This window comes from Montipora capricornis, chromosome 11 (genome assembly GCF_036669925.1).
Source record: "Montipora capricornis isolate CH-2021 chromosome 11, ASM3666992v2, whole genome shotgun sequence".
Taxonomy (NCBI): Eukaryota; Metazoa; Cnidaria; class Anthozoa; order Scleractinia; family Acroporidae; genus Montipora; species Montipora capricornis.
The window spans coordinates 4255787-4277056 of NC_090893.1; the positions used below are offsets into that span (position 1 = coordinate 4255787).

Below are 21270 nucleotides of genomic sequence, written 5' to 3' on the forward strand. Positions count from 1 at the left end.
AAGGCGAAATATACGTATGTTAGGCTGTCCACGTAAATAAGCTTTTAGTTTTGCTGAATGATGACCGTGGACGATACAAAGTTCTACTAGTAGAATCAAGTTGTTGCAACAGTGTCACTGAACACCTCTTCTATTTCTTAACGGCCTTTCCGCACTCTTAACCGCGTATGTTAACCTTGTTCGGCAATTGATTGTTGAGCAATCTATTATGAAGATGATAACACGTTTAACTCGCTTCCTTCTTATGAAACCCCCAGGCAGAATTAATCCAACAGTAGGCCAGATGGAGATGTTGCATCAAGTCTTCTTTCCTGTTCTTAAATCATGTACCCTACACTAAATTTAAAAGATAACTTGCACTTAATTTCCCTTGAGTTCAAAGTTCTAATGGACTGAACTAAAGGAAGGTGTACGGTGTTTCAGTCGGTAACAAAAGCAAATCAGCAACACTTCATTACGTTGTATCTACATTGCTTAGCCTTGTATGTGCAGTGGCCTTGTTCAGCAATTGTTGAGTAATCTATTAAGATGAACCCGATAATACACGGCTGCTTGATTTTTAACCAGTACTTAACTCGCTCTATACTTATGAAACCCCTACCCAGTATCAATCCAAACGTCGGCCGGATTGTGATTTTGCAACGAGTCTTCTAATCATGTATCGGAGAGACTGAATTTAAAAGATAACTTTCACTAAAATTCCCTTGAATTCAAAGTTTTAATGGACTGAACTAAAGAACAAAACTGTTTTGGAAAATTAGTCCAAATCCCGTATAAAACATTTTCGGTCAGAATTTGAATTTGGGGATGAGGTCCAAGACAAATCTACATTAACAAGATGGTGGTTCACTTCATATTTTCTCTTCATTAGCAAGTGGGTGTCACTGAGAAAAAGGATATGTGAGGGGGAGGGAAACTTTTTATCTCGAGAAGCAAGAGGGGAGAAAACGGTACCTAACAGTATATTATTTACATAATTGCTAAACAAAATACTAAAATTTAGGATATAATTATATCGTAGATGATTTTGCCTCCCATGATGACACTGCTCAGCAACAAGAAATTATTGGTTACATTTCATATGTGTCTCCACTGAAAAAAAGTGGCCCGAAGAAGTATATCAATTTTAATATTAATGCAAAGTCCATTACAAGAAGAGGTGTCTGTTTCTCACCGCATAAAAGAGTTCCCATGGCAAGATACCAAGAACAGAAAGTCCCATGCAGAGAAAATTTCAAGTTTAAGGGTCAACGAAGATTCACTAACCAAGGATGTAATACTGGATTACAAAACTCAACTTTCTCAAGTTACACTCAATGCAGAAGACTCTTTCAATCCAATCATTGTCCCCTCTGACACAACTACTCCAAGAGAGTCCCTCAAGAATGCAGTTCCTGAGCAACTCGTTACAATCAAGGGAAAAGTCCACAGCCTAACTGGCCCAAACTCAACTTTCTCAAGTTACACTCAATGCAGAAGACTCTTTCAATCCAATCATTGTCCCCTCTGACACAACTACTCCAAAAGAGTCCCTCAAGAATGCAGTTCCTGAGCAACTCGTTACAATCAAGGGAAAAGTCCACAGCCTGACTGGCCCAAAGAAGATCTTTACAAGGAACAAGGCAGAACTTCTTAAACAAGATGGAATCCTGGTTGATCCATCTGGTCAAATCAATATAGTTCTGTGGCAAGATCAAGTTGACTGCCTCCAAGGTCACACAAATGTATTTTCAAGCACATTAAAGTGAAAGATGACCAATATGGAGAACGCTATGTCAATTGTCCCAAGAATACTGCAGAGTACAGTGTAGAATCCACTCCTAATTGTGAAGAAAATCTGCCTGATGTTCAATCTCTACCAGACTTAACAGTTCAAGTGCAAGCTCAGTTAGTATTTGTGGAGTACGCGATGTTACAGTTTTTAAAGCATGCCTCTCTTATGGAAACCCTCGCCCCAGTCCTTTCGCGGAAATGATCACTTTGTAGCCGAAATTGTCCCTTTGCCATCCATTTATCATCGTGTTGCGAAGAAACGAGCGCGGTGACCCCCCTTTTTAAATAGTTTTATTTACTCGTAATAGGTACACGGAAAACATATTTTAAAGAGAAAAAAAGTTGCATAGTAGAAGTTGTAGTATTTACCTATAAATGGCGTGAAACTGCATTTGGAGCCTGACACTGAGTGCATGGTGATGACTGTAGCGGTCCAATTTGCTTACATTTCTTTGCAAGATTGAGCGATTTGCAATCACTTTACGTAAAGATTATAACCCGGACAAACAAGTAGGTTCATGTTTTGGGTAATATTCAGTAGCTTTTGCTACATAACAACAATTTTTCCGGTTGATCTAGTTTCAAATGCTTCTCGCGAAATTCGGTAAAAACACTAAGAAAAAAGGGCATACAGTATCATGACCGTATCATCCAGTGTGAAAACAAGCTCGGTGACCCCATCTTTTCATTGCGTTTTTTAAATGCCCTGTGTATGAATATCAATTGCGGCAAGTTTGAAAAAAATCTGGATAGTACGTCACTTTCATGGGAATTACCTTAAGCGAAAATTTACATGTAATTTCTGCGAGCTGCTCTTTCTATCCAAAAGGATTCAAATTATTTTAAAATAGACTATAACAATGTAGCATCAGCCCGTGTCTGTAAGTACTTTGAGAATGAAATTCAATGGCAGCCAGTGATGCAGTGGTCTGCAAACATTAAAAAACTCATAAAAAACTCATCTTAATGAAATGAAAACTGTTTCAAAAAGGAAAGTGTAAAGTGATTCTATACCTACTTCACCGATGGCCTAAACTCGAGTGCAAAGTCCACTCGCCGTTTCAGAATAAAGGAAATTTGAAGACATAACCAGCCTCAGCAATGCGCTGCAAAATTGTTGTTTCAATGGCCAGAGCACCAGAGAGCCTCTGTCGTCTCTAGCATCTAATCTCGGTGACTTTCATTTGATAACCAATTTAGCCCAACATGGTTTCCTGGATGATCAGACACCGGCACCATCGCAACGTCGCCTTTCTACACCCTTTTCACTTTAGTTTCCACTCCAGTTAAATAGCTTCTAACAAGGGTAGTCTTGGAGAATACAAGGTCGTGGAAGAAGTTGACTTCAGTAAATTCATATACTTCCTGTAATACGAAATCTCGACAGCAAAATGAGGTCTCAGCAAGGCAGGATCAGTATATATAGTTTCATTTCTGAGCATAGTACATTTTTGTCAGTTGTTACGGCAATGATTTCCGCAATTCTTTCAAAGAACATCATCAGCGTTGTTCGTGCGTTTGTGATTTGTAAGCCGCGATTTTCTCGTATCAAAAAAAAACCTACGTCGAAAATTGCTGAAAAAGGCATATTGCAGCCATGAAACATCAAGAAGACAAGCGGACCAACAGACTCGGCATCTTGTGTTCTACGTCTGGTTTGCTGTTGTCTGTTGTGTGTTGCATCGCACTGATTCATGTGGAACTCAGAATACAAGAACAGCATCGACTGATATCACACTCAGTAACATCCTGTGATCAGCTGGAGACAAAAATCCTACGAAAAGTACAGAAGAATTACAGAGAATGGCAAGATGATAAGGATCAATGGAGGAAGACAAGAGGTCAGTTATTCGACGATTCTTGATACATGTAAGATTTTTAAGCGTATTACTGTTAGTCCTGGTTTTACTTTTGAAAGCGGCTCAATACTTAGAAAATTGCACCGTTTATGCCATTCAAATTCACTGGAGATAAATCAAACATAAAGTCTGTTTACTGTCAGCCGCAGCTTAGAGGAAAGCTTCCATTAACATGTATCGTGGCTTTCAGCTTTGAATCATGTAATTTTTAATAATTTGCACTGATAGAAAGAAATGTCACAAAAATGTCAAAATGCCCTTTGGAATATTCTCAATAGCAACCAGTAAGGTGGCCTTTATTCACTGTGGTTGATGACTTGAGCCATAAATGCATCTGTCCGTTCTAAATCTTGATATCAATTTCATGTCTTCATAAGGTTATCAACACAGCTGGTCCAGACAAAAACGCGCTTCACCCGAACAGTCACAACTGAAATATGTTCAAACAGCCTCTGATATAAAACTGCTGATCAATCAAGAGCTTCAAACACTGCAAAACCAAATTTGTGCCAAAGATCAAACTCTCTGCCGATCAGGAGCAAAAGGAAATAGTGGGAAACGAGGAAGACCGGGTAACAGGGGAAGACCAGGACCCCCTGGGAGACCCGCGCCACAGGGACCTCCTGGTAAACACGGACCAGTGGGACCTCAAGGACTGATAGGTATGAAAGGGGATATGGGGATTCCGGGTAATACTGGTCCCGCGGGACCTACCGGCCCGCCAGGTCAAAAGGGCTTCAAAGGCGAACCGGGCCAGTCCATCTCGGCTCCTTCTCTGCTTCAGCCTCCAACGGAAGCCACGATTAATGAAAGTCAAACAGCCATCTTGAAATGTTCAGCCGATGGAAATCCACTTCCAAAAGTCAAGTGGTCTAAGCTGAATTCATCACTTCCGGTTGGACGTCACGTGATTGAACCCAGTGGCGCTCTGATTGTAAGGGATGTTAGACCTGGAGAGGAAGGGGTTTACAGCTGCAGAGCAGAGAACTTGTTAGGAAGCGCTAATGCGTCAGCTAAGCTGACTGTTCAATGTAAGTTTTACTTTGTTATTTCTGTCTCTTCACTTTCCTTAAGGCTAAAATTCATTTCAAATCCTACATAAAATGGATTGTTGATCTCTATTTATTGGAACAAACGTACTGAAAGAATAATACGTTTTTTGAATACGATATCGACGAAACGTTTCAATGGTTGTTTATTGTATTGTAGCAACATTTTTACCAAGCAGAATTTTAGTCCAGTTTCTTGATTGTTGCTTTTTTATTTGGCAGACGCGCCTCGATTTTTGTTGTCATCCTCCGAAATATGGGCAGAGGAGGAGCAAAATGTCACCACCACCTGCAATGCTACTGGTCAGCCGCAGCCAAGTGTCACATGGTCCAAAGCAGTTGGTACCTTGCCAGTCGGGAAAACAAAAGTAACGAAGGGAAATTTGATAATTTCAAAAGTGGTAAAGAAAGATAGGGGAACTTACATTTGCAAGGCTCTCAATATTCTGGGCTCAACATCAGCAGTGGCTCAACTCACGGTAATTTCTCGTCTGCGATTTACAGTTCGGCCCCCAAACGGTGTAACACTAGCGACTGGTCAGAGTGTCCATCTTCCCTGTGTGGCCGAGAGCGACATGAAAACCATTATTACTTGGACGAAGGATGACAAGCGTTCACTTCTTCTTGATTCAAATGTGTTATTGAATGGAACACTGATTCTTCAAAATGTTAAAAAATCTTACCAAGGAACTTACACCTGTAAAGCAACCAATGCACTGACAACAATAGAAGCTAAGGTGAAACTCAACATTCCTTTTAATGCGACATCCTGCTCTGTAATACGAAAACATGTCAGCAGCTTAACCGGAAATTACGTCATTGATCCAGATGGCCCAGGAGGTCTGGCACCATTTAAAGTGCACTGTGACATGACAGACAAGAATGGTGTTGGCGTCACAGTCATCAGTCACGACAGTGAAAACAGAACCTATGTGTCTTATATAAGACATAATTCAGTCCCAGGTAGGTACTCACGTGACATTCATTATACAGGAGCAAGTTTGTCTCAGCTGGCGAGTCTCACCAGAGTCTCTTCACATTGTGAACAGTTTATTAAGTATGAATGTCGTGGTTCAGTGTTGCTCTATAATAACAATCCATACGGATGGTGGGTGTCACGTGATTCTGTTAAGATGACGTACTGGGGTGGAGCGTCAGTCAGTGGTAAGTGCGCATGCGGGATGACCAACTCATGTGCAAACCCCAGTTATGGTTGCAACTGTGACAAGGAAGATGGCGTGTGGCGTGAAGACAGCGGTCTCCTCACAGATAAGACACGCCTTCCAGTCAAACAACTCCGGTTTGGAGATGTTGGTTACTGGAACCAAGGTTACCATTCACTGGGTAAATTGAAGTGCTATGGCATAGCGTGAACCATCCATTATCATCAAGTTGGACAAGATGACGCCGCTGCCAAATTCCGGAGCGCATGCAATTTACCTTTAATCTGTCTTTTTTTAGTCTTAGCAATTTCTATCTATCAAAGCATAAGAGTGTAAAAGCTCAATTCAACAAAATTTCGAGGATTCTAGCCAAGAGGTCATATAAAGAACAAGTGGTCTTATGTGAGGGATAGGTTCAAACTTATGAAATATTGCTTGTGTCCTTTTTTTAATTTTATGTGATACAACCCGGAATCTAACTTCTTCTATCTTTCTGTCAAAGCCAATCATGGCCTTCTAGTCTAGGGATTCTTCGCCCAGTGATTGACTTGAACGAGATGGAATAATTTTTCTCACGAAAGGGTTATAAATTTATATTTTAAAGTACTTTTTTTGGTGCCATAGCTGTCGTCTCGTCTTGGACTTATTAGTGATATGATCTGTCTCAGCAACAATTTAACGCTGTGTTCTCACGTTGTTGTGAAACCATGAAATGGGTGATTTCACTCTGTGTTTTAGTATATTTCGGCAAATTATGTATTGAACTGCGTGCCGCATGAGCAGTTTAATTATTGTTTTCTTGTTATTGACAAAATAGTTTCTTGTTTGCATCTGTTTCCGCTTGCAAACGGTCGGTAGCCTGATTTTTGTTCTCTGGGTTTCACACGTTTTGTTTGCTATGTACGATTGTGGCCATCTCTCGCATCGTACGTTACAAAATGCATATGTTTACTATATACACCCAGTTTCCCAGCTGCCATAGCGGTCATTGTTTCTGCTTCATCTTCTAATAGGCCATTTTCGGGTTAACGTCTGCCTCCTCTTCAAAGTGGGCCTAAGTGCGATGTTTTTCTTACAAAAATTAGTTTTCATTCATATGTAAAGTACAACTAATTACCATCACAAAAACTTCGCACTTAGACTCGCTTTGAAGAGGAGGCAGACATGAACTCGAAAATGGCCTACTGATCAACTGGAACTACAAAGTTTCAGTGCCAAGTTAAATAATTAATTATTTCAAAAAGTAGACTTCAGTTATAAGCTTGTGTTTTACAATAAAGGAGCAAGCACCGATCTTAAAGTAAGAACTAACCAATTTTAAAAGCAGTGTTTAGGTGGTTAAAGTTAGTTTGAATACTTTCAAAAAACTGTACTATTTAGGAGGATTGACACAACACTGTATCATCAGAAACTCATGTAATTTCAAGATTTTTCAAGTACGTCATTTATCCTAAAAAAAAAAATGCCAATATAATAATAAAGGAAACCATCTTTGTGCTGATATCATCAGCATAGTAATATTTGTTGCTGGAATTGGAGATTTGATGACATCATGCGGTATCAACTACCCCGAGGTATGAGAACAATCTCGTCTCTCGTCTCGCGTCTGTCGTCTCGCGTCTCTCTCTCGCGCGCGCGCTCCTCAGTGGTTAGCCTGGGAGGATGAAAGACCATGGAAACGGCGTATGGAAAAATACCTGAAAAATCTTACATTGCTTAAAAATCCACTGAAATGACCAACCAGGATAAACATATTAAGGATTCCATATTGGAACTCAACAAAAGACTGGCCCATAGTTACGCTAACAGCTACGCAAGGCTGAGCTTGACGCTCTCATGGTTGGCACTTATATTACAGTCAAACCAACTGAAGCGTACCCCTCAAGATTGCATTAATGAACTAATTATTTGAAACTTGAACCCGCTAGTCGTTTCAAGAATGCAATAATGAATTGATTATTCGAATATTGAACTCGCTCGTTCGATCCAAGAATACGGCTAACGGGTTCCGTTTCCGAAAAATCGATTCAGTATTGCATTCTAGAAAAGACTAGTAGGTTTGAAACCTACTAGTCGCAACAGTGAATTGATTTTTCGAAAACGGAAGCCGTTAGCGAATTTAGCCGTATTCTTGGATCGAGCGAGCGAGTTCAATATTCGAATAATCAATTCATTATTGCATTCTTGAAACGACTAGCGGGTTCAAGTTTCAAATAATCACCTCATTAATGCAATCTTGAGGGGTACGCTTCACTTGGTTTGACTGTAAGGGCCTACTGACGTATTTTTGGGGGTGCGTTGCTAAGGATGTAATAGTTAACTAATTTGAGGGAATTTGGCATTATTTTGGTCAGTTTCTAACTTTTGTAAACCAATGACCCTAAATATGACGTCATCAAGCCACGCCCATGGTCACGTGACCAATAAAAGAAAACTCTAAATTTGTCTACGTGCTACACAATTTGGGTATTTAATCAGTGGTTTCATAATTTGTATTCGTTTTTGCATCCAGCCAAGCATGGTTTTCTTTTTATTTTGAAAAATGTTCTTTTTAGAGAGATAAACGATACTGAAATATCCATAAAATTTTCAAAAAAGATGACTTGAAAAAATCAATGCTTACCTATATTCTGTATTTGGAGGTGAAACGTGCCATATGAAAAAAAATTAATTCAATAAAGACCGCCGGAAATTTAGGTTTTTTCTCAAACCGGAAGTCAGTTCGTTTAAGCATGCGCAGTTGATCTGAGAACGAGCGCGAGAAAGGGCGAGGAAAAACCTTGGATGGAAAGAACAGTTCGTGCGGTGATTTTTGCTTGTGGGTGGGCTTTCTGGTCAGCTCACTATATGATGACGTCAGTCACCGGAAGTAACATTTCACTTCCCTAGCAACGCTCGAAAAATCCGTCAGTGGGCCCTTAAAGTGCCTTTAGCTTCTTCTGCTGTAAGAAATCTTGGTGCATGGTTTGATTCGGAATTCACCATGAACACGCACGTTAGCAAACTATGTAGTGCTGCATACTTCCATCTTTATAAACTAAGGCGCATGCGAGCAACTAGAGCACGCTTTTATCACCAGTTGGATTGACTATTGCAATAGTTTGTCATACGGTCTACCTGCTAAGCAGCTAGATAAAACTCAGTAATGCCATATCACTCTGTCACTTTTTAGCCTGCAATGGTTGCCTGTGCGATATTGAATTGACTTTTAGATTTGCCTCTCGACCTTCAAAGCAATACATTGGTTTGCACCCAGCTACCTTAAGGAGTTAGTAGTGATCACAGAAAATCGTTACCGTTTGAGATCTTCAAATCAACTTCTGCTTTGCACGCCGAATGGAATCACAAAGAAGACTCTAGGTGACAGGGCATTCGCAGTCGCAGCTGCTAAGACTACATGGAAGTCTCTCCCAAAAGAGCTGCGAAGGAAGAGTGATATAAACGATTTCAAATGCCACCTTAAAGCGCACTTTTTTAACAAAGCATTTTTAACACCTTAGTCGGAATGATCTCATCTTGCTCTGTTCTTCTTTTATTACAATTGTATTTTAATGCATGTATCATACTAATCCTCGTACTGTACTTGGATTTTATTTAGTATTCACTAGCCTTATTTATGACTGTTATTATCTTATTTTATTTCTTTCTAATTCTATTTATTCATATTGCAATGTGCATTTGATCAAACTGTTTGTTAATCTGCGCAATAAAAGTGTCTTGAAAACCTTACCAGTTTGTACGCAAGCTTGGCAGATTCATATTCTTTTGTACCCATGAACAATCGTAGCTGGTATTGGCAACAAAAGATCTTTAGTCGGAAACCACCAACTGTGAGCAATCTCATTCACGCTCCGTTTCTGGGAAAAATGAAAATAGTGGAGTTTCAATTGATGGTACTTTTACGACACGGAGCTTTTCATATAAGCTTCCTATATTTGATAAAAACACTACCAGTGCAGGATAGATTAACTACAAAAGTAATTTCCTTGAAGACAAAAGAGCAATCGACAATATTGAATTGATCATTTGCTCTCTGTTGAAAACACTCAATTAAGCGAGCTGAATATCAGGCAGTAGTGCATGCGCATGCGTGATGATCAAGTCATACAAACCCCAGTGGTGGTTACAACAGAGATAATAACTATATTATGGCCAAAAGAGGTAACAAACGCTTGCAAAGAATATTTTATATAATTTTAATTTGATTAATTAAAGCGTCGCGGGTGTTACAGTCATTATGTCGGTGTGTGTGTGTGTAGATTGTGCTTTCATGCATTCCTTTGGATTGGTCAGTAATACGAAATAGGAAATGTGACAAGTAGAAGGTTTAAGAATTTGTACAGGTAGGTGCACAAAACTAAAATAACGACAGAAATAAAGGAGGGAGGGGTAGGGCGGGGAAATGAATCGCATTAACAAGCACGCACCATGATCGATCCATCACAATTTGAAATTGCTACTCGGCGTTTTATGCAGTTAAGTAATTTTATGAGACTTAAGCCAGCCATCATTTGCATACTAGCGGGGACTTCAAACGCGATCTTTGACGAGTTAGCTAAACCGCAAGATCTTTAATGTAGTAAACGGCGAAATATACGTATTTTAGGCTGTCCACGTAAATGAGCTTTTAGTTTTGCTGAATGATGACCGTGGATGATACAAAGTTCTACTAGTCGAACCAAGTTGTTACAACAGTGTCACTGAACACCTTTTCTATTTCATAACGGCGTTTCCGCACTTTTAACCGTGTATGTTAACCTTGTTCGGCAATTGACTGTTGAGCAATCTATTACGAAGATGATAACACGTTTAACTCGCTTCCTTCTTATGAAACCCCCATGCAGAATTAATCCAACAGTAGGCCGGATGGAGATGTTGCATCGAGTCTTCTTTCCTGTTCTTAAATCATGTACCCTAGACTGAATTTAAAAGATAACTTGCACTTAATTTCCCTTGATTTCAAAGTTCTAATGGACTGAACTAAAGGAAGGTGTACGAAACTTAGTGCAAAACCCGTAAATAACAGTTTCAGTCGGTAACAAAAGCAAATCAGCAACACTTCATTACGTTGTATCTACATTGCTTAATTTTGTATGTGCAGTGGCCTCGTTCAGCAATTGTTGAGTAATCTATTAAGATGAACCCGATAATACACGGCTGCTTGATTTTTAACCAGTACTTAACTCGCTCTATACTTATGAAACCCCTACCCAGTATCAATCCAAACGTCGGCCGGATTGTGATTTTGCAACGAGTCTTCTAATCATGTATCGGAGAGACTGAATTTAAAAGATAACTTTCACTAAAATTCCCTTGAATTCAAAGTTTTAATGGACTGAACTAAAGAACAAAACTGTTTAGGAAAATTAGTCCAAATCCCGTATAAAACATTTTCGGTCAGAATTTGAATTTGGGGATGAGGTCCAAGACAAATCTACATTAACAAGATGGTGGTTCACTTCATATTTTCTCTTCATTAGCAAGTGGGTGTCACTGAGAAAAAGGATATGTGAGGGGGAGGGAAACTTTTTATCTCGAGAAGCAAGAGGGGAGAAAACGGTGCCTAACAGTATATTATTTACATAATTGCTAAACAAAATACTAAAATTTAGGATATAATTATATCGTAGATGATTTTGCCTCCCATGATGACACTGCACAGCAACAAGAAATTATTGGTTACATTTCAAATGTGTCTCCACTGAAAAAAAGTGGCCCGAAGAAGTATATGAATTTTAATATTAGTACAAAGTCCATTACAAGAAGAGGTGTCTGTTTCTCACCGCATAAAAGAGTTCCCATGGCAAGATACCAAGAACAGAAAGTCCCATGCAGAGAAAATGTCAAGTTTAAGGGTCAACGAAGATTCACTAGCCAAGGATGTAATACTGGATTGCAAAACTCAACTTTCTCAAGTCACACTCAATGCAGAAGACTCTTTCAATCCAATCATTGTCCTCTCTTACACAATTACTCCAAGAGAGTCCCTCAAGAATGCAGTTCCTGAGCAACTCGTTACAATCAAGGGAAAAGTCCACAGCCTAACTGGCCCAAAGAAGATCTTTACAAGGAACAAGGCAGAACTTCTTAAACAAGATGGAATCCTGGTTGATCCATCTGGTCAAATCAATCTAGTTCTGTGGCAAGATCAAGTTGACTCCCTCCAAGAAAGACACACACATATATTTTCAAGCACATTAAGGTGAAAGATGGCCAATATGGAGAACGCTATGTCAATTGTCCCAAGAATACTGCAGAGTACAGTGTAGAATCCACTCCTAATTGTGAAGAAAATCTGCCTGATGTTCAATCTCTACCAGACTTAACAGTTCAAGTGCAAGCTCAGCTAGTATTTGTGGAATACGCGATGTTACAGTTTTTAAAGCATGCTTCTCTTGTGGAAACCGAATAATTGAGAAAAATGGTAAAGGAAGCTGCTCCAAATGACGCATGTCACTTTAAAGTTAGCATGTGCAGCAGTCAGTATTTCCTCAAACTCATTCTAATGATTCCAGATTCCACAGTACTACAGCTCTCCGTCTTCAACAAAGAACTATCGTTATTGGCTTCATTGGCAAGACTTCATGATATTGATTCATGCAGTGACGAAATAATAGAAGATGCGTTGCTTCAAATAGACGCATTGAACATTACATATGATTCCGTAACGAAGAAGCTTACTCATGTTGAACTATAAATGCTGCGATTTCATATTGAACTACTTTGTTTTAAAGATATTCGAAAGAGCTGTTTCCTGAAAGTAACCACTTTTTTTAAAGCTCACTTTTTGATCATTGGCAGGACTTCATAATATTGATTCATGTAGTAAAGAAATAATACAAGATGCGTTGCTTCATTATTGGACAAATTGAACATAAATATGATTTTGTGCCCAAGAAGCTTATTTATGTTGAACCATAAATGTTGAGATTTCATATTGGACTACTTTGTTTTAAAGATATTCGAAAGAGCTGTTTCCCAAAAGTGACCACTTTTTTTAAAGCCCACTTTTTGATCATTGGCAGGACTTCATAATATTGATTCATGTAGTAAAGAAATAATACAAGATGCGTTGCTTCATTATTGGACAAATTGAACATAAATATGATTTAGTGGCCAAGAAGCTTATTCATGTTGAACTATAAATGTTGACATTTTATATTGAACTAGTTTGTTTTAAAGGTATTCGAAAGAGCTGTTTCCTGAAAGTAACACTATTTTCAATAAAAATGTTCAAGTTCATGTCTTGAATTTTCCTTTTCTTTAGCAGTTAACCTTTCAAGATCTTACAGACGTATTTCATTTAACCCATGAAAAATCAAGTGCTCTGTACCACAAGCAACTCATTACACCTATTTTCAAACTTACGCTACCGGCGCTGCTCACAACTTGTCTCCTTTTCTGTAATTTCGCTGCCGGCAATCAAATATGAAAACGCCTTGCTCTTGCAAAACCCTAGCCTGCCATGCGGACGTTTTTAGTGTCGGCTCGTTCCTTCCCCAAGGAACGAGCTGACACTAAAAATGTCTGCACGGCAGGCTAGCAAAACCCTTTCTTTGTAAATTCTGAAAAAAAAAAAAAACTTGTCTTTCTTTCTGTAATATTCAAACGGTTGAAACTTTAAGATCATTTTGGGATTTTTTGAATAAAAGCAAATAGTCCGAAGTTTGATTGACGGCAGCCAAAACACAAGAAATAAATTTCAAGTGCCAACGACACACGTCATTTTGATAATAGGTGTACTTTCTTTTAATCTCTTTCATCTATGTGAAAACACTCATTTTCCTTTCTTGAATAAAATCACGACTACTTTCTTATAACAAGTATAACACTATCTTTTCCCTTTTCTTCCACATTTATCTCTTACACTTTCCCATCTTACCCCAATCAGTAACACAACTTTTCTCAACCAATTTACTTCTGTAAGTTCATTGTAGTCCCCTAACTTTTCAGATTGTTCCATGATCCTTATGTTCCAATTCACATAGTTTCAGTATTTAGTACACTATCTACATCATATATAGGATATCTTTCGCAGCATCTCACTTTCTCTTAGAAACTACAAGTTAATATTATTATTGTTGTTACCTAGCTATAATATATATTGCGCTTTTTCTATAAGAATAATCAAAAGCGCATTACAAATAGATAAATTCTTACAATTTAAAACTGAGCATTATGCCTAAAAATGATTTACGGTGATTCCCTTGTTTTGCACCGCGCATCTCGTACTGCGCATAACATTGCGACTTCGGATGTGGCGGGGTTTCACGCCGGCCATCTGCAGAAAGGCAATAAAAAGCCGCTTTTGCTGTTCAAGACCTTTTAAGTGCAATCATGATAACACTTCTCGGTTAAGAAGGTGTTGTTATGGAACTCTCCCCAGTCCTTTCGCGGAAATGATCACTTTGTAGCCGAAATTGCCCCTTTGCCATCCATTTATCATCGTGTTGCGAAGAAACGAGCAAGGTGACCCCCCTTTTTAAATGGTTTTATTTACTCGTAATAGGTACACGGAAAACATATTTTAAGGAGAAAAAAAGTTGCATACTAGAAGTTGTAGTATTTACCTATAAATGGCGTGAAACTGTATTTGGAGCCTGACACTGAGTGCATGGTGATGACTGTAGCGGTCCAATTTGCTTACATTTCTTTGCAAGATTGAGCGATTTGAAATCACTTTACGTAAAGATTATAGCCCGGAAAAACAAGTAGGTCCATGTTTTAGGTAATATTCAGTTGCTTTTGCTACATAACAACAATTTTCCGGTTGATCTAGTTTCAAATGCTTCTCGCGAAATTCGGTAAAAACACTAAGAAAAAAGGGCATACAGTATCATGACTATATCATACAGTCTGAAAACAAGCTCGGTGACCCCATCCTTTTATTGCGTTTTTTAAATGTCCTGTGTATGAATATCAATTGTGGCAAGTTTGAAAAAAATCTGGATAGTACGTCACTTTCATGGGAATTACCTTAAGCGAAAATTTACATGTAATTTCTGCGAGCTGCTCTTTCTATCCAAAAGGGTTCAAATTATTTTAAAATAGACTATAACAATGTAGCATCAGCCCGTGTCTGTAAGTACTTTGAGAATGAAATTCAATGGCAGCCAGTGATGCAGTGGTCTGCAAACATTAAAAAACTCATAAAAACTGATCTTAATGAAATGAAAAATGTTTCAAAACGGAAAGTGTAAAGTGATTCTATACCGACTTCACCGATGGCCTAAACTCGAGTGCAAAGTCCACTCGCCGTTTCAGAATAAAGGAAATTTGAAGACATAACCAGCCTCAGCAATGCGCTGCAAAATTGTTGTTTCAATGGCCAGAGCACCAGAGAGCCTCTGTCGTCTCTAGCATCTAATCTCGGTGACTTTCATTTGATAACCAATTTAGCCCAACATGGTTTCCTGGATGATCAGACACCGGCACCATCGCAACGTCGCCTCTCTACACACTTTTCACTCTAGTTTCCACTCCAGTTAAATAACAAGGGTAGTCTTGGAGAATAAAAGGTCGTGGAAGAAGTTGACTTCAGTAAATTCATATACTTCCTGTAATACGAAATCTCGACAGCAAAATGAGGTCTCAGCAAGGCAGGATCAGTATATACAGTTTCACTTCTAAGCGTAGTAAATTTTTGTCAGTTGTTACGGCAATAATTTCCGCAATTCTTTCAAAAAACATCAGCGTTGTTCGCGCGTTTGTGATTTGAAAGCCGCGATTTTCTCGTATCAAAAAAAAACCTACGTCGAAAATTGCTGAAAAAGGCATATTGCAGCCATGAAACATCAAGAAGACAAGCGGACCAACAGACTCGGCATCTTGTGTTCTGCGTCTGGTTTGCTGTTGTCTGTTGTGTGTTGCATCGCACTGATTCATGTGGAACTCAGAATACAAGAACAGCATCGACTGATATCACACTCAGTAACATCCTGTGATCAGCTGGAGACAAAAATCCTTCGAAAAGTGCAGCAGAATCACAGAGAATGGCAAGATGATAAGGATCAATGGAGGCAGACAAGAGGTCAGTTATTCGACCATTCTTGATACATGTAAGATTTTTAAGCGTATTACTGTTAGTCCTGGTTTTACTTTTGAAAGCGGTTCAATATTTAGAAATTTGCACCGTTTATGCCATTCAAATTCACTGGAGATAAATCAAACATAAAGTCTGTTTACTGTCAGCCGCAGCTTAGAAGAAAGCTTCCATTAACATGTATCGTGGCTTTCAGCTTGAATCATGTAATTTTTAATAATTTGCACTGATAGAAAGAAATGTCACAAAAATGTCAAAATGCCCTTTGGAATATTCTCAATAGCAACCAGTAAGGTGGCCTTTATTCACTGTGGTTGATGACTTGAGCCATAAATGCATCTGTCCGTTCTAAATCTTGATATCAATTTCATGTCTTCATAAGGTTATCAACACAGCTGGTCCAGACAAAAACGCGCTTCACCCGAACAGTCACAACTGAAATATGTTCAAACAGCCTCTGATATAAAACTGCTGATCAATCAAGAGCTTCAAACACTGCAAAACCAAATTTGTGCCAAAGATCAAACTCTCTGCCGATCAGGAGCAAAAGGAAATAGTGGGAAACGAGGAAGACCGGGAACCAGGGGCAGACCAGGACCCCCTGGGAGACCCGGGAGACCCGGGCCACAGGGACCTCCTGGTAAACACGGACCAGTGGGACCTCAAGGACTGATAGGCATGAAAGGGGATATGGGGATTCCGGGTAATACTGGTCCCGCGGGACCTACCGGCCCGCCAGGACCAAAGGGCGCTAAAGGTGAGCCGGGCCAGTCCATCTCGGCTCCTTCTCTGCTTCAGCCTCCAACGGAAACCACGATTAATGAAAGTCAAACAGTCATTTTGAAATGCACACCTAATGGAAACCCATTACCGAAAGTCACGTGGTCTAAGCTGAATTCATCACTTCCGGCTGGACGACACGTGATTGAAGCCAGCGGTGCTCTAATTCTGAGGGATGTTAGGCCAGGAGACCAAGGAGTTTATAGCTGCAGAGCAGAAAACTTGTTGGGAAGCGCGAATGCTACAGCTAAACTGACTGTTCAGTGTAAGTTGCCTTTGTCATTTATTTTTCGTCACTTTTTCTTAGGTGCTAATTCATTTCAAATATTGAGTAAAAATCAGTGCCGAAAAAATAACTTTGTTAAATATTGATAAAGCACTTCAAAAGTTGCTTTTTATGCATGCGAAATTTGCATCAAGCAAGCATATAACTTGATTGTTCCTTTTTTGACAGTCGTTCCTCGGCTTTTCTTGCCATCCACCGAAATATTGGCGGAAGACGAACAAAATGTCACTATCCCCTGCAATGCTACTGGTCAGCCGCAGCCTAGGATCACATGGTCTAAAGCATTTGGTGACTTGCCAGTCGGGAAAACAATAGTGACGAAGGGAAACTTAATAATAAACAATGTGTCAAAGAAAGATAGAGGTATATACATTTGTAAAGCAGTGAATATTCTAGGATCAACAACAGGAGTAGCTCAACTCACAGTATTTTCTCGTCTGCGTTTTTAAGTCCGTCCTCCAAAAGACGTAACACCAGCGATTGGTTACAGTGTCCATCTTCCCTGTTTGGCCGAGAGCGACATGAAAACCACCATTACTTGGGCGAAGGATGACAAGCGTTCACTTCTTCTTGATTCAAATGTGTTGTTAAATGGAACACTGATTCTTCAAAATGTTAAAAAATCTCACCAAGGAACCTACACCTGCAGAGCAACCAATGCACTGAAAACAATTGAAGCTAAGGTGAAACTCAACACTCCTGTTGATGCAACATCCTGTTCTGTCATACGAAAATATGTCAGCACTTTAAACGGAGATTACATCATCGATCCAGATGGCCCAGGAGGTCTGGCACCATTTAAAGTGTACTGCGACATGACTGACAAGAATGGTGTCGGCGTGACAGTTATCAGTCACGACAGTGAAAGCAGAACATACGTCATTGGTTATAGTGATCGAGGTAGCTATTCACGTGACATTCATTACACAGGAGCCAGTTTGTCTCAGCTGGCAGGTCTCACCACAGTCTCTGCACGTTGTGAACAGTTGATTAAGTACGAGTGTTATAATTCAGTGTTGCTCTACAATAACTATGCATATGGATGGTGGGTGTCACGTGATTCTGTTAAGATGACGTATTGGGGTGGAGCGTCAGTCAGAGGTAAGTGCGCATGCGGGATGACCAACTCATGTGCAAACCCCAGTTTTGGTTGCAACTGTGACATAAACGACAATGTATGGCGTGAAGACAGCGGCCTCCTCACAGACAAGACACGCCTTCCAGTCAAACAACTCAGGTTTGGGGATACAAACGGAGACCCCTCACAAGGTTATCACACACTAGGTAAACTGAAGTGCTACGGCATAGTGTGAATTTGGGAAAGATGATGCCACAGCCAAAGTTCATGAACAGTTTACTTTACTTTCACTTGGGGAAAGATAACGTCACAGCAAAAGTTCATCATGAAAAAATGTACACTCTACTTATTCAATCTTATCTAATCTTTATCAACATAGGAGCACAACAATGTAAAACGTAAATTCAAGAAAAATTCGAGGATTCCAACCCAGACGTCAAATGAACGAAATAAGCAACTTTAACAAAGTATTGCTTTTTTCTTAGGTCATACTGCGTGACACATCGTTACAAATATAACTTTTTGCCGATACGGCGGTCATAGTGATTCAATTGTTTCGAAATACATTATGGGATGCTCGGGGGGCAGATTAAGAAACGGTCCAGATAAGAACGATAGCAACAACGGCAACGAACATGTTGGAATTCAATTGGTATGCAAAAAGGTGATAACTTTACTATTGTCTGTACTTACTTCTGATTGGCTTAAACAGCAAAAGTTAACAAAACTTCATAAAAGCAGTATTATATTCATCCTTACTTTCCAACCATCTTCCATCTTTCATCTGGTCTCAGTTTAAATGAATTCCACAGAAATCGTATGTGGGGAACATGTAAAATTGTAAACGTTTCTTGGCTTTTGTTTTCAACTCTTGTGATTGGTCAAAATCTTTTAACACAAAAAACACCCTTTCAAAGTGGGCTGTAAATGAATTTTATTGCGTTAACGGCTTTCCTGTAGGTTTATGCATTCTCTGTGTAAAAATGATAACATTCCTATGTGGGGAAAGCCCCGTTGCCGCATAACAAAGGAAATTGCTATCCACCTTACACGGATCATTACTTAATATGTCTTTGCCCCCTGGGCATCCCATAATAGCTATTTGAAACAATAGAAATCAAAGTTTCCAGTTCCGTGACGTCTTTCGTTTCGAAAATACAGCATATATTGAATTGGTTGTGACTACAATAGAATGGATACTTTACAGTCAGCTGTGACACTTTATGACAACTACATTAACATTGCGTTAGGCTGGCGAGGTGAAGACGGCTGTGTGTATATAAAATGTCATCCTCGCAGTCATTAATAACTCATTTTCATAAATAATTTAACTTCCTGAAGAAGTCAGCCTGTGCCTGACGAAATATTGGTAAAACAGGAAATATATATCCTCACATTCGAACAACCAGTCTTGCATTATTATTTTGTTATTAATAACCAACCATTCTCGAACGAGATTAGAGCAGATTAGTACTTAACACTACAAACGATACTACTTGAGGTGCATGGAATCACAGCTTTTTGTCTTCTTGTTTGGCCCTGAAGTTGTAAGTTGTCACCTTGCGTGAAACTATGATAGAAAGTTATTTTCGACTATTTGGTTGAAAAAAAGGCTATCCCTTTGATTCTCAACTGTTTGAGCCTTTCAAGTACATTAAGAGGATGTGTTCACACACACGTATTTTATCTCATGAGCGAAACGTAAGCGCTTTCATCGCAAAGTGAACTGCATATGTTTTCGTTGATTACCGGCGGCCATATTGGAGGACCACATGCCGTCTTCCGGCGGTAAAAACTCTATAAAGTTTAGTGAAACGCTTTGACAAATTACTCAGAAACGATGTACCGCACACCGACCTGAGAATTGGAGAGGTGGTTAAAAGATTTACAATACCGTGATACTCTCTCTTTAATAACTTGATGGCCATGCAGTTGATAGAACCTTTGTCGCCTCTAGCATCTCATCTTGCTTACTTTGACCAATCATTTTATGTTTAATGACCAACTTAGGCAAACATGGTTAAGATGACCACACAAACCATCACAGCATCACCTCTCTACACTCTTTTCAATTATAGTTCTCAAACTCATTAATTATTCATAAGGCTGTAAGCCAATAGGATTATTGCATTTGGTCAGGTGCAATGGTTTGGATACCCAGTGAAACCCTTATGGCACTGCAGCAGTGTTTGAAATTTGTTGAAACACTGCTGGCAGTGTTTCAACAAATTTGAAACACTCCTAATCTGTATATTCATTAATCATGGTAAGCAGTGCATTCCAGAGTGCGCAAATACCAGGAAAAACAATTGATTCCATTTCATTCGCTTGAGAAGTTATTCCAAACACTCATTCTGCGTGTTTCATTGCGATCACAAACAACTCGTGTTTCAATAGTTTTCTCGTTGTTTGAAATCGAAATGAAACACTTGAATTCGTGTTTGAAATATAACTTGAAAGATTTTGGTTTCTAATGGGGGTGGTCTTGGACAATAAAAGGGTGTTGGATTAAGTGCTTCCTCGTCATTTTAGAAGCCGTTTGACCTTAGTAAATAATTTGATATACCTCCTGTCATACGAAATGTTGAAAGCAAGGTCTCAACAAGTGAGACGGGGTATAGAGTTTCATTTCTAGATCTCGGCACAGATCATTTGTTGGTTCATTCAGTTACTGCGGCTCTTAAAGATTACCACCATTCACGCGTTCGTGCTTCGTAAGAAGCGAGCTTATCTTATCAAAAAAACCACCAAAGTCGATAAGTGTTGAAAAAGCCATACTAAAGCCATGAAACATCAACAAGAAGACAAGCGGACCAACAGACTCGGCATCTTGTGTTCTACGTTTGGTTTGCTGTTGTCTGTTGTGTGTTCCATCGCACTGATTCATGTGGAACTCAGAATACAAACACAACATCGACTGATATCACACTCAGTAACATCCTGTGATCAGCTTGAGACAAAAATCCTACGAAAAGTGGAGCAGAATTACAGAGAATGGCAAAATGATAAGGATCGATGGAGGCAAACAAGAGGTCAGTTATTCCTGGATTCTTGATACATGTGGAATTTTTAACGGTACCACTCACGGTTAGTTAATCCTGATTTTACTTGTGAAAGCAGTTCAATATTTATACTGAAATTTGCACCGTTTACGCTACTTAAATTCACTGGAGGTAAATCCAACAAAAGCACTGTTTACTGTCAGCCGCAGCTTAGAAGGAAGCTTACATTATCAACTAT

The 21270-nt window shown here is 39.3% G+C and overlaps 1 protein-coding gene and 1 pseudogene across 1 annotated transcript in view; both read left to right on the plus strand.

The window, feature by feature from the left end:
* LOC138023020 (immunoglobulin superfamily member 10-like) overlaps positions 1–7327 on the plus strand; it is a 15411-nt gene extending 8084 nt beyond the window's left edge. The window contains exons 4-6 of the mRNA XM_068870056.1: positions 3358–3614; positions 4010–4663; positions 4904–7327. Of these exons, the coding sequence (XP_068726157.1) occupies positions 3358–3614; positions 4010–4663; positions 4904–6054 (2062 nt within the window). The 3' untranslated portion in view covers positions 6055–7327. The remainder of the gene's footprint in view (positions 1–3357; positions 3615–4009; positions 4664–4903) is intronic.
* An 8182-nt stretch (positions 7328–15509) lies between these two features.
* LOC138023732 (uncharacterized) lies at positions 15510–18470 on the plus strand (annotated as a pseudogene).
* Positions 18471–21270: the final 2800 nt, after the last annotated feature.